The 13401-nt window shown below is 48.5% G+C and overlaps 1 protein-coding gene across 34 annotated transcripts in view; it reads left to right on the top strand.

Annotated features, from left to right (window-relative positions):
- The window catches only part of IGFN1 (immunoglobulin like and fibronectin type III domain containing 1), a 40338-nt gene that overhangs the window by 10509 nt on the left and 16428 nt on the right, over nt 1-13401 (top strand). For 2 of the 34 annotated variants that reach the window (XM_069875682.1, XM_069875683.1), the window contains exons 5-15: nt 417-516; nt 1362-1409; nt 1968-2013; nt 3311-3485; nt 4087-4200; nt 4520-4691; nt 5461-5733; nt 7017-8201; nt 8397-10043; nt 10194-10964; nt 11715-12692. In XM_069875682.1, coding sequence (XP_069731783.1) covers nt 417-516; nt 1362-1409; nt 1968-2013; nt 3311-3485; nt 4087-4200; nt 4520-4691; nt 5461-5733; nt 7017-8201; nt 8397-10043; nt 10194-10964; nt 11715-12692 — 5509 coding nt within the window. Of the gene's footprint in view, nt 1-416; nt 517-1361; nt 1410-1967; nt 2014-3310; nt 3486-4086; nt 4201-4519; nt 4692-5460; nt 5734-7016; nt 8364-8396; nt 11118-11714; nt 12693-13401 lie in introns of all 34 variants that reach the window. The other 32 variants (XM_069875710.1, XM_069875708.1, XM_069875707.1 and 29 more) reach the window with 32 other exon arrangements.

Genomic DNA, 13401 nt, shown 5'->3' with positions numbered 1-13401 from the left:
TTGGAAATTTTTGGTTATTAATTTCTTCATTTCACAAGAATCTTGATGTTCACTTGCTGTTCACTCTTGCCCACTGACATTTTCTGACTCAGTGTCTTTGTTTGATCACACATCCACTTGTCCTGAGTGAAGTGATTGAGTACAGCCTTGTCTCACCATGACAGGTCAGAACATGTTCTATACCCATTTCTGTCTCTGCCTTCCCATTATTGGTTTCTGAGCTATAGGGTTAGTCTTGTTTTTTTTGTAGATGTAGACATCATTAGATCTGAGATAAAGCAAGTATAAGCAAACAATGCATAGAACAGAAGAAAGGTCTCGGCTGTCCTTGAGTAGCTATTTTATTAGAAGCTGAAGGTGTGTAAACTGAACTACAGTACATCGCTGTGAGCTCTTATGATGTTCTTTATTTTAAGATAAACAAGCCTACTGTGAATGACAGCGATTTGTATCGTTGCCTTGCTGTGAATGAGTACGGGGAAGCTGCGTGCTCTGCTGGCCTCAGGATCATACAAGGTAGGACTGACCAGTTCTGTGTTCCAAAGTTCCTGTGATCCCAAGTAGCTGGCTTTGCTATCCTCTGGGGATGGGTGCCCAGAGTATTTATTTTCTAAGTATCCTTGGTGTGGAGATCTATTTTTCCCAGTCACTGAGGACCAGAGGTGTTCTGTGACTCCCCCAACTTTGGTGGCCCCATGATAGTATGAGCCTTAAGGCAAAGGAGAAGAAAGTGATGGTGGTGTCACTGCATTAGAGCACAATCAAGAGCTCTGGGTTTAGTGTTGAATTGGCTTGGTCCTTTCTTTATGTTGTTGAGGGAATCAGTCTTTTGGGAGGGATCCATCCCACAACATTTCAGATGTCTATGGTGTCCACCTGACCCAGTCCCCTGCTTCCCCTTATAATCAGTGGAGAGAAATGGCCCTTTTTGGGTGTAAGAGAGCTGACTTGTTCTTGGAATCTACTTGGGCAGTTGGTGGACTGTGTTCGAACCATCCATATAACCCGTGTGCCTGTGAAGTAAGTTCAGAAGGCAACTACCTGTATTTGGCCAGGTAACCCTTGCACCTTCGCTCCCCATCTCTAAACCAGGAAGTTTGTGTTTCCTAGCAATGCTGAAACCGTGAGCTTCATGGGGCAGAAACTATCTACTCCACTGTGTGGAGTATCCAGTAAGCAGAGTCAATTGCAGTAGAAATGTTGCCTTTATAGATGGCGATTACAAGGAAACCCAGACTAGGATTTCCTCTTGCATTGGTAACGGATGGAGAGGTTTTATACTTCGTGGGTTTGCTGATGTTAGTCTTACCTTGGTCATCTTATGGCTTGTTTTCCATCTGTTTTCTCTTATAAACTATCAGTTGGCTTTAAGAGGAAGACAAAATATGTTCCTGTTCATCCTGCTGAAGGTGAGTTAGAGTTCTGTATGTGTATTTGGGGTGGGAATAGTCAGTACTCTTCTGTCTACTACATTATTACTACCCTAAAGATGTAAAAAATAAAGTAAGAGAAGGGTTAACGAATCTCTAATTTTCTGTCATCTCTTTCTGGTTGCTGTTTAACTTTGGGTAAAGTGACACTCTTAGAAGTGGCTTTGAGCTGTTCAAATTAATTCGGGAATAGTTAGTGCTAGAAAAGCATTTTGTGATGTCAAATACAGCTGGATCATACACATTAACACGGCTGGGAAACAGTGGGTTTCTAGAGTGCCCTTTCTAGAAAGAGAAGAAAACGCACTAGGAAGTGATGCACTTCACCAGCACTCAAGGATGCGAATACGGCAGAGAAAACTCACCCTGTCTTTCATGACAGCTTTTTGGTAAAGTGTGAAAATCCACCAGAGGCAAACAGCACAGAGGATGCCCCATTGGCAGTGGCTGTTTTGTGTTATGTTCTCTTTGGGAATATATTTTGCAGTGTTGATGATTATCTGAATGTTTGTTGTTGTGTCCTTCCTTGTTTGATAGAGTTGAAGAAGAACCTTCAGGACTTCAGGAAGCTGCTGAGAAAGCGGTAAGGCTCCGTGACAAAGACCATTGTTACACTTCATGGGTGTTTCTTGATAATACGGAACAGCTTCATAGATCTTCAAGGCCACGCTTCTTGTACCCAAAGTCATGAGGCTCAGTGTGGAGAGATGTAGCAGAACAGTTGGCCACTGTCTGTAAGGCTGAGATAAACACAAGGTACCACCCTCGTTTTGAGGTGTACGCTCCTTTGCACCACAAGATTTTGACTTGAAAGATTCGATTCTCTGCTTTCCTGTTTTTAGCTCACAAGTACCTTCCTGGCTAAGTGACCAGTCTTCATGTAGTGACATTTCTGACTAATCTATTCCATGCTGGTGCCACCTCACCTTGAGCACTGGGTGCAGTTTTGGGCATTGCAATATAAAAAGGATCAAAAGCTACTGGAGAATGTCCAAAGGAGGTCACAAAGTTGGTGAAGGGTCTAGAGGGGAAGTTGTATGAGGAGTTGCTGAACTCACTTTTTCAGCCTGGAGGAGACTGAGGGTAGACCTCATAGCCATTTACAGCTTCCTCACAAGGGGAGGAGGAGGAGCAAGTGCTGAGCTCTTCTCTCTGGTGATCGACAACAGGACTTGAGGGAATGGCAGGAAGATGTGCCAGGGGAGGGTTAGGTTGGACATGAGGAAAAAGTTCTTCTCCCAGAGGGTGGTGCAGCACTGGAACAGTTCCCAGGGAAGCAGTTATGGTGCCGAGTGTGACAATATTCCAGAAGCATTTGGCCAATGCCCTCAGCCCCATGGTGTGAATGTTGGGGTGTCCTGAGCAGGGGTTGAACTCAATGATCCTTGAGGTCCCTTCCAACTCGGGTCATTCGATGATTCTGTGCTCAGAAGCTGAGCTCTGGCGTGCAGGGCAGCTGCCCAGACTGCCGTGTGCACAGCGTGGAAATCCCTTCACTTCCCAGGCAGGAACCTCCAAAGATGGGGGGAATGATCTCTGGCCTGTGCAAAATCCTGAACTGTGCTGAGCAAGTATGTGGCAAAGTTCAAGTTGGCCTGGGCCACACTGGTTCAGTGACTGCCGATAATTTAACAGTGTGAACAATGGCATTAATCGTGGCTGCTGTGGGCACAGTTGTTCCCTGGCAGCATTTAATTTGTAGAGTAGATGCAGAGAACCTGTTCTCGTGGATTTCCCATTCTTTCTTGTTTTACATCTGCAGCGTTGAGTGAGCTAAAGAAATGGTGGAGAGGGAAATGAGAGAGGATTAAGTGTAGAAAACTGAGAGACCTTGTTGTCTTGTCGAAATGTTTAAATATTTTCTTCTCCCTGGTTCTAAGGGCCCCAGTGCAAAAACCAAAACCCCTGGACATGGAAGCTGTCTGGCAATTGTTGCTGCATGCAGATAGAAGAGATTATGAGAAAATCTGTATCAAATATGGAATTGTTGACTTCCGTGGGATGCTGAGAAAGCTGCAGGAGATAAAGAAGGACACAGAGAGTGAACAAGGAGAGGTAAAATAAACTGAAACCAAAAGCACTGATTTTTAACACACTGCAGAGTCTGACAGTTCCTCGGGAGCTTCTGAAAATGGGCTAAACCTTCCCAAATTGCTTTGTAGATGAAAATTTTATTGTATGACAGAGCGTGATTAATGACAATGTTTTAAAGAAGTCCCGCTTGCACAGGTAAAAATGCTATTGATTTGTTTTTTAAGTTCACTTTATACGTTTTAGGAACTACTGAATGCAGGGTAGTCCTTTCATTAAGCCACAAGGCTAAAATCTGTATTTAATTGTCTCTGATGAAAATTCAGATCCCCAGTTGAGAAGTTATATATGCTCAACAGTCAAATTGGCGTTCACACACAGGGGTGTGCAGACAGCTGGGCGGGCAGAGGTTGTGCAGTGCGTGAAGGACCAGGAGGCAGAACGTAAAATATAATTTGCTACTGGAGGAAACAGGAAACTTGCTGGTGCCTCTTCTAGACATGTAAAGTCAGAAGTAGCTCTTTATTATGCAAATAAAAAGTAAATTTCACGCTAGTTCAACAGCTTAAGAACTTCTGTCATGGCAGCCTTATCATTTACAAAGTTCTTGTGTCTTTCTTTGCAGTTAATACACAGCATCAAAAATTTTGAACACATTAAAGTCAACAAGGATGGAAAAGCTTCCTTCAGTCTGGAGATGGACCTGAAAAACAGTAAAAGCAAAGTTTATTTGCTTAAGGTGAGGAGGTGAGATGTGTTGTTCAGCTCATAGCAACAACTGAAGTCTTCTACATAAAATGCATGATCTGCTGGCCCATGGCTGAGAACAAAGAAGTTTCTTAAAGTTGTCCATCCATCACAGAATCCTTGACTGTTTAGGGATAAGTGTTGGTGTGGGAGTTCAGGGAGTCTTTGGGGGTGGATATCACTTGGGATTTGTGGATTCAAGTACAGAGGAAACAGCTACTGACAACCTTCTGGCAAGAGGAACCTCTAACAGTGTCTTTCAGGCTGCAGAAATTCTGCAATGCCCAACGAGATATTCTTTCTCTTCCCAGGATGGTGAGAAACTCAGGTATGGAACAGGGGATGAATACAGAAAGCACTGCCTGAGGCGGATTGGGAAAAGGTACAATTTCATTGTCAACGATGTGCAGCCGGAAGATGCAGGCGTGTATCAGGTCAGAGTGGAGGATGTACCTGTTTTCTCAACTGAACTGGAAGCTGAATGTAAGGAATTGAGACAGATGCAGGTGACGGGCGATTGTAACATGAAATTATTTTTTGCAGGAAAATTTTATCTGGGATCATATGCAAAGCTCCCCGGTAAAACCCGTTAAACAGAGCATATTGGTTTTGTGTTGCCAAGAATGGTCTTCTTATGTGACCCAGGTGAAAAAGAGCAGGGGGGTGAGGGTGTGATACGGGCGTTGTGTTTGTAGTCCAAAGCACTGTGCTCAAGTACCAGTTTGGTTCTGACTTCCAGAAGACAATGAGCAAATTCCTTACCCTACCCCATGCTGTAGTTGCCTTTTGTAAGCTCAGAATAATAACTACCAACTCCACACGGGTATCAGGCTGCTGAATTACATTAATGACTACAGAATCAGCACATCAGTGATGTGTAGTAGAAAATACTTGGAAGATAATAAAGACAAAAATCTACTTTTCTGCTTTTCTGTCCTGTAGAACTGGGCACAGGAGCACATCTCGTCCTCCTGGAGTTGTTCAAGGCCAGGTTGGATGGTCCTTGAGCAGCCTGGCACAGTGGGAGATGTCCCTGCCCGTGGCAGGGGGTTGGAATTGGGTGGACTTTAAAGTCCTTTCCAACTCAAATTTTTCTAAGATTCTATGATCTAAGTTTTTCATTTTTCTGCTTAAACCAATGCTCACATGTACAGCAAGTTCCTGTATGTCTTCCTTCAGCTGCAGTAAGTCTTTCTTGGAAGACAGAAATAGCTCTATTTCCTTCCTATAGCTTTTGATGTTTCCATTGCAGCCATCCCTGTGAGGTTTGAGCAGCCTCTCAGTGATATACGTTGTCCCGAGGAAGAAAATGCTGTCTTTGAGTGTGTCCTACGCACACCCTGCTACGATGCTGTGTGGCTGCACAAAACCCACCTCCTTGAGGCAAGCGAGAAGCACCAGATCTCTGTAACACCTGACGGCTTGACCCACCGGCTGGTGATCAAGAATGTTGTGCCCTCTGATAACGGCATGTACACGCTGGACACTGGGCTCTGCTCTTCAAATGCCTGGCTCATTGTAGAGTGTAAGTGACAATGTGTTACTGCCATGGTGTTGGCTTGAGGTGTGTCAACCAAATAATGTCTCTCTCACTGCCTAACTGCTCAGAGATGATTCGTTGCTGAGAAATGAATTGCAGAGCTTCTAATTCCTAATTATTTTTTTGAAAAGCCGAGATCTGGTTAGATATTTCCTCTTCAGGTGAGACATTTTCCCTTTTTATTAGTCCTGGCAAATCCTATTGGATTATTTACTCCAAAGCTACTTGGAAGCAGCAGGTTTTCCATCAGTTATCAAAACATACTCCATATCTCACCGTGTGTGATGAAGCTGTGCCTACTCCTGTCCCGCGTGCTTTCAGAACTATCGGTTCTATGTAATCAAAACTATTCAATGCTGTTCTGCTAGGGAGTGTTTTCCTTTCCAAATGAGAAGTTAAACATGCTAGAAGAAGCTGAAGGGAAGCTGGGGAGATGGGAAACACTCCTTTCAGTGCAAGCAGATTGTTAGCTGCCTTATGTTTTTTTTGTTTCTGAAAGGCAGTTGTTTTGATTTCTTTTGGGCTCCTGCAGCAGCAGCAGCAGGTCTCTCTCATAAAGACCCTTTGATGGCCTTTCAGAGACAGTGTAGGTTGAGTGTGATGCACAAAGGAACTGCCAGCTGAGTCCATTGAGCTTATAACGCTCTACAGAAATAATGTCCAGCCTGGAAATCAAAGCAGCCCCTGCCCTGATAGGTCTGGATTTGAGCTTGGAAAAGCCTGGATTTTGGACCAATGCAAAGCTGCTCACAGAACTTGACTCTATAGTCTTTGAGTTGGCCATCTCCAACACGAGGATGCCAAATGTGCAAGCTGCCTCAGGAGCAGTGAGATCCTAACACAAGGGTGGGCACTGACGGCCACTCTGTGTGTGGGATGTTCTGTAACTCTGCCAGGGCTGGGGGCAGGATGAACCAAGGAGTCTCAAACACAATCTGAGCCCCTCTAAATTAGATCTGTAGTGCTGGAAATTCACTTTGTTTTTCTGCTTGTTTTGGTTTCTTTGTTTAATAATTCTGTTTCCACGAAAACCAATTGTCTTTTTAACAGAGAAATGTAAAATTATGTCTGAATGTGACATTGAAAACATTCAGGATTTGAGCTGAAGTCAAATTTATTTGCATATTACATTTCTGTGTCCTAGAATGAAATTACAAATGCTAACATGTTTTGCTTGGTTGTTGATGCAGTACATGACCTATTGAAGGTCCATTCTTTTATTTCCCCTATTTTTCCTGTCCTCCCATCAAACTGCATCTTCATTACAGATGCCAAAGGAAAGAGGAGACAGGGAGAAGGAGGTGAGAGAGAAAAGCCTGAGCAGCTGAAAGAAACATTGCCAGATAAAGAGAGAGCTAAGAAACCTCGACACAGAGAATATGTCGACAATGAAGATCACCTGATAGACACTGGCATGGAAAAAAATGGCTGGTACAGAAATGGTCAAGACGGCAGTCAAGGACACTCTGTTGATGTTGATGGAAGCCACCATAGATTTCTGGGAAAAGATGGGCTACGCGAAGTCCACAAAAATGAAAGGATGGGCTCTGGGCAGTTTTCCAGAGCAGGCCTAGATGGAGACTCAATGACAAATGATGATAGTAGCTTTGAATTAAGTATCTTAGGAAGCAAAAGTAGATTGAGGCCTATCCAAGGCAAGGATTCTCCGGCAGGCAGAGCAGACACTGGTCATGAATTCGGACGGGCAGGTGAAGGGTATCCTGTGGATGGTAGAGATGATGACATGCTAGGTGCTGTTGTGGATGGTGGAGAAGGTGTGGGCGGTCAGCTTGACAAGGATGGTAGATTGGGTGATAGTTACAGAGCTGGCTTTGGGGGTGGTGGGAGATTAGATGCTACTGATGGAAGTTCTAGGTTAGATGGGCTCAATCCTGATTCAACCAGGGTGGGAGGTGGTAAGGGTGATCTGTTTAGTAGGAATAGTCTGGGGACTGGAACTAGAAAGAACGCTGCAGGTACCAAGACTGCAGGGGGAATGAGGTCCCCCCATGGCAAGGATGGTCCGCCGACTGCAGTTGATATGAATGGAGCGAGCATAAACAGAGAAGGACAAACGGGGAGTCCCTATGGCAAGGATAGCCTGGCACTTCATGCTAGTGGCCATTTAGACCAGGCAGGAAGATCTGGTTTGCTGTATGGCCCAGGTCATCTTCCAGCTGGAGATGGGGCTATATGTGGTGAAGGTGGCAGTTCTATAGGGAAAATGGCAGCTTTGTATGGTCCAGATGGTCAGCCAGTTGGAGCAGGTATCTATGATACTGGAGTAGCTGGTGCAGGAGCATTTGGGTCTCCATGTGGAAAGGATGGTTTCCTAGCTGGGAGTGGTCTTGGTGGCGCTGGCATAGCTGGTGCAGGAGGAATTGGGTCTTCCTATGGACAGGATGGTCTTCCAGCTGGAGGAGGTGTTGGTGGTGCTACAGTTGGTTTTGGAGGTGCTGGATTTGCCTATGGGAAGGATGGCCTCCTAGCTGGAGCAGGTGCTGGTGGTACAGGGGGATTTGGATCTCCCTATGGAAAGGATGGCCTCCCTGCTGGGGCTGGTGCAGGGGGAGTTGGTTCTCCATATGGAAAGGATGGTATCCCAGCTGGTGTGGGTGTTGGTGGAGATACTTTTGGTGGCTTTGGAGGCATTGGAACTCCCTATGGAAAGGATGGCTTGCCAGCTGGGACAGGCAATGGTGGTGCTACAGCTGGTAGTTTTGAAGGTCTTGGGACCCAATACAGAAAGGATGGCTTTCCTGCTGGAGCAGACATTGACGGTGCTGGTGCAACTAATACAGGGAGTGTTGGGTCTCCCTTTGGAAAGGATGGTCTTCCTGTTGGAACAGGCATTGCTGGTGCTGGTATAGGTGATGCAGTAGGACTTGGTTCTCCCTATGGAACGGATGGACTCCCAGATGGAGCCACAGCTGGTGGTGCTGGTGTAGCTGGTGCAGGGGGAGTTGGGTCTCCTTATGGAAATGATAGTCTCCTAGCTAGGGCTGGGCCTGGCATAGTGGGAGTGGGGTCTCCCTACGGAAAGGATGGTCTTCCAGCTAGAGCAGGAGTTGGTGGTGCTGGTGTAGTTGGAGAAGGGGGAGTTGGGTCTCCATATGGGAAGGATGGACACCCTCTTGGTGCAGGCATTAGTGGGGCTCATGTAGCTGGTGCAGGGGGAGTTGGGTCTCCATATGGAAAGGATGGTCTCCCAGCTGGAGCAGGAGTTGGTGGTGCTGGTGTAGCTGGAGAAGGCAGAGTTGAGTCTCCATATGGGAAGGATGGACTGCCTCTAGGTGGAGCTGGCATTGGCAATGCTGGTGCATGGGGTGATGGTTCTCTGTATGGAAAGGATGGTCTCCCTGCTGGAGCAGGAGTTGTTGGTTTTGGTGTAGGTGCTGCAGCAGGAGTTGGCTCTCCCTGTGGGAAGGATGGCCTCCCAGCAGGAGCAGGCATTGGTGGTGCTGGTGCAGGGGCACTAGGCTCTCCCTATGGAAAGGATGGTCTCCCTTTTGGAGCAGGAGTTGGTGCTACTGGTGTAGGACGTGCAGGGGGCGTCGGGTCTCCATATGGAAAGGATGGCCTCCTTGCTGGAGCAGGCATTGGTGGTGCTGGTGTAGGTGGTGCAGGGGGCGTTGGGTCTCAATATGGAAAGGATGGCCTTCTTGCTGGAACAGGCATTGGTGGTGCTGGTGTAGGAGGAGCACGGGGAATTGGATCTCCCTATGGAAAGAGTGGTATCCCAGCTGGAGCAGGCATTGGTGGTGCTGGTGTAGGTGGTGCAGGGGGAGTTGGGTCTTTCTATGGAAAGGATGGTCTCCCACCAGGGGCAGGAGTTGGTGGAGCTCATGCAGGGGCACTAGACTCTCTTTATGGAAAGGATGGTCTTCCTGCTGGAGCAGGAGTTGGTGCTGCTGGAGTTGCTAGTGCAGGGGGAGTTGGGTTTCAACTTGGGAAGGATGGTCTCTCAGCTGGAGCAGGCATTGGTGGTGCTGGTGTAGGAGGTGCAAGGGGAGTTGGATCTCCCTATGGAAAGGATGGTCTCCCAGCTGGAGCAGGCATTGGTGATGCTGGTGTAGGAGGTTCAGGGGGAGTTGGATCTCCCTATGGAAAGGATGGTCTCCCAGCTGGAGCAGGAGTTGGTGGTGCTGGTGTAGGTGGTGCAGGGGGAGTTTGGTCTCCGTATGGAAAGGATGGTGTCCCAGCTGGAACAGTAGTTGCTGATGCTGGTGTAGGTGGTGCAGGGGGAGTTGGGTCTCCATATGGAAAGGATGGTCTCCCAGTTGGAGCAGGAATTGGTGCTGGAGTAGGTGGTGCAGGGGGAGTTGGATCTCCCTACGGAAAGGATGGTCTTCCAGCCGGAGCAGGCATTGGTGGTGCTGGTGTAGGTGGTGCAGGGGGAGTTTGGTCTCCGTATGGAAAGGATGGTCTCCCTGCTGGCGCAGGAGTTGGTGCTGGTGTAGGTGGTGCAGGGGGAGTTGGATCTCCCTATGGAAAGGATAGTCTCCCAGCTGGAACAGTAGTTGGTGGTGCTGGTGTAGGTGGTGCAGGGGGAGTTGGGTCTCTGTATGGAAAGGATGGCCTCCCAGCTGGAGCAGGAGTTGCTGGTGCTGGTGTAGGTGGTGCAGGGGGAGTTGGGTCTCCTTATGGAAAGGATGGTCTCCCAGCTGGAACAGTAGTTGCTGGTGTAGGTGGTGCAGGGGGAGTTGGGTCTCCATATGGAAAGGATGGTCTCCCAGCTGGGGCCGGTGCTGGCTTAGCGGGAGTTGGGTCTCCATATGGAAGGGATGGTCTTCCAGCTAGAGCAGGAGTTGGTGGTGCTGGTGTGGGTGGTGCAGGGGGAGTTGGATCTCCCTATGGAAAGGATGGTCTCCCAGCTGGAGCAGGAGTTTGTGGTGCTGGTGTGGGTGGTGCAGGGGGAGTTGGATCTCCCTATGGAAAGGATGGTCTCCCAGCTGGAGCAGGAGTTGCTGGTGCTGGTGTAGGTGGTGCAGGGGGATTTGGGTCTCCTTCTGGAAAGGATGGTCTCCCTGCTGGCGCAGGAGTTGGTGCTGCTGGTGTAGGTGGTGCAGGGGGAGTTGGGTCTCCATATGGAAAGGATGGTCTCCCAGCTGGAGCAGGAGTTTGTGGTGCTGGTGTGGGTGGTGCAGGGGGAGTTGGATCTCCCTATGGAAAGGATGGTCTCCCTGCTGGAGCAGGAGTTGCTGGTGCTGGTGTAGGTGGTGCAGGGGGATTTGGGTCTCCTTCTGGAAAGGATGGTCTCCCTGCTGGCGCAGGAGTTGGTGCTGCTGGTGTAGGTGGTGCAGGGGGAGTTGGGTCTCCATATGGAAAGGATGGTCTCCCAGCTGGAACAGTAGTTGCTGGTGTAGGTGGTGCAGGGGGATTTGGGTCTCCATATGGAAAGGATGGTCTCCCAGCTGGAGCAGGAGTTGCTGGTGCTGGTGTAGGAGGTTCAGGGGGAGTTGGATCTCCCTATGGAAAGGATGGTCTCCCAGCTGGAACAGTAGTTGCTGGTGTAGGTGGTGCAGGGGGATTTGGGTCTCCATATGGAAAGGATGGTCTCCCAGCTGGAGCAGGAGTTGCTGGTGCTGGTGTAGGAGGTTCAGGGGGAGTTGGATCTCCCTATGGAAAGGATGGTCTCCCAACTGGAACAGTAGTTGCTGGTGTAGGTGGTGCAGGGGGATTTGGGTCTCCATATGGAAAGGATGGTCTCCCAGCTGGAGCAGGAGTTGCTGGTGCTGGTGTAGGAGGTTCAGGGGGAGTTGGATCTCCCTATGGAAAGGATGGTCTCCCAACTGGAACAGTAGTTGCTGGTGTAGGTGGTGCAGGGGGATTTGGGTCTCCATATGGAAAGGATGGTCTCCCAGCTGGAGCAGGAGTTGCTGGTGCTGGTGTAGGAGGTTCAGGGGGAGTTGGATCTCCCTATGGAAAGGATGGTCTCCCAACTGGAACAGTAGTTGCTGGTGTAGGTGGTGCAGGGGGATTTGGGTCTCCATATGGAAAGGATGGTCTCCCAGCTGGGGCTGGTGCTGGCTTAGTGGGAGCTGGGTCTCCATGTGGAAGGGATGGTCTTCCCGCTGGAGCAGGAGTTGGTGGTGCTGGTGTAGGTGGTACAGGAGTTCGGTCTCCATATGGAAAGGATGGTCTCCCAGCTGGAGCAAGTGTTGGTGGGGCTGCAGTTGGTGGTTATGGAGGTGCTGCATCTCCCTATGGAGAAGGTGTCCTCCCTGCTGGGGTTGTGGCAGGAGCTGTTCAATTTCCTTTTGTAGGTAAAGAAGGTATGGGGTCTCATCATGGCAGGAATGCTATGCTGAGCAGAGCTCAAGGTTATTTAGGCGGGGCAGGAGGAGGTGACTCTTCCTCAGAAGTCAGTGGCATGGGTGGCTCTGCTGCACGGAGTGTTAGGTCTCCCTACAGCAAGGACAGCGGGTCAGCTGGAGCCAGGGCTGGTGTGGATGGTGATGGAAGGGAGTTGCTTTCAATCCATGGTGGAGAGGTTGTGTTGGGTGCCGTGGGACGAGGTGGGGAATATGGGCTGGATTCACATCCTGGCAAATCTTCTGTGGGAGGTGAAACTGCAAAGGGCACTGCCAGTGCTTTCAGAGGATCAGGGATCAGCGGTTCACCTCACGACAGAGATTCACTTTCAGGTCAAAGAGATGCCGGGGGGAAGGGCGGAGATTTAGGACAGTTGGGCTCCCATTATGGCAAAAATTCTGCCCTCGGAGGGGCAGGGAGTACTTCCCATGACAGCTCTGTCACTGGGAGTTCAAGTGCTTTCGGTCAAGGTTCATTGCGTTATGGTCAGATGGCAGATCTTTATGGTGGGCCTCCTTCGATAAACCACAGAAAACCAGAACTCGAGCTTGATCTTAAAGAAAATGATTTCTTGAAGAATACAGAAAGTTTGGGAAACAAACGACGTTATTGCCTGGATGACCTGAAAGGTACGTGTTTAATTAGTGACTTCTGTATTGCTGGTCTTTGCATTTTGATACTCACGTTCCTAATCCTGGAGAGAAATTGGAGCTGATGGTTTAGACAAATCTGATGGTTTAGGCATACCGTGACCCATTCCGTATTCTACCACTGATTTGCTCTTTGACCTGACACAATTCGCTTGGATCAAACCACCTTAAAAATCTCAATGAGCTTTGCTTCAGTTGTCTAAACCAGGCATCATCTGTCCATTCAAATCAACAATTCAGATCCACATGGACTTCAGTTCCCAAATGCACTCATTCTGATGTAGTTTCAAGGAATATGGCCACGCTCTTTGATATTGTTCCAATTTAAAACTTATTAAAATCATAGAATCATTAAGGTTGAAAAAGACCTCTAAGCTCATCCAGTGCAACCACCAGCCCAACCCCACCGTGCCCACTAAACCATGTCCCAAAGAGCCACGGCCACATGGTTTCTTAATGACTCCAGAGAAGGAGATTCCACCACTGCCCTGGGCAGCCTCTGCAAGGGCTTCACCACTCTTTCATTAAAGAATTTTCCCGAATATCCAGCCTAAACCTCCTCTGGCACAACATGAGGCCATTCCTTCTCATCCCATCCCTTGTCACTTGGGAGAAGAGGCCAGCACCCACCTCACCACAACCTCCTTTCCGGCAGCTGCAGAGCGCGATAAGGTCTCCCCTCAGCCTC

This window comes from Phaenicophaeus curvirostris, chromosome 24, assembly GCF_032191515.1.
Source record: "Phaenicophaeus curvirostris isolate KB17595 chromosome 24, BPBGC_Pcur_1.0, whole genome shotgun sequence".
Taxonomy (NCBI): domain Eukaryota; kingdom Metazoa; phylum Chordata; class Aves; order Cuculiformes; family Cuculidae; genus Phaenicophaeus; species Phaenicophaeus curvirostris.
This window is presented reverse-complemented; position numbering and strand designations above follow the sequence as displayed.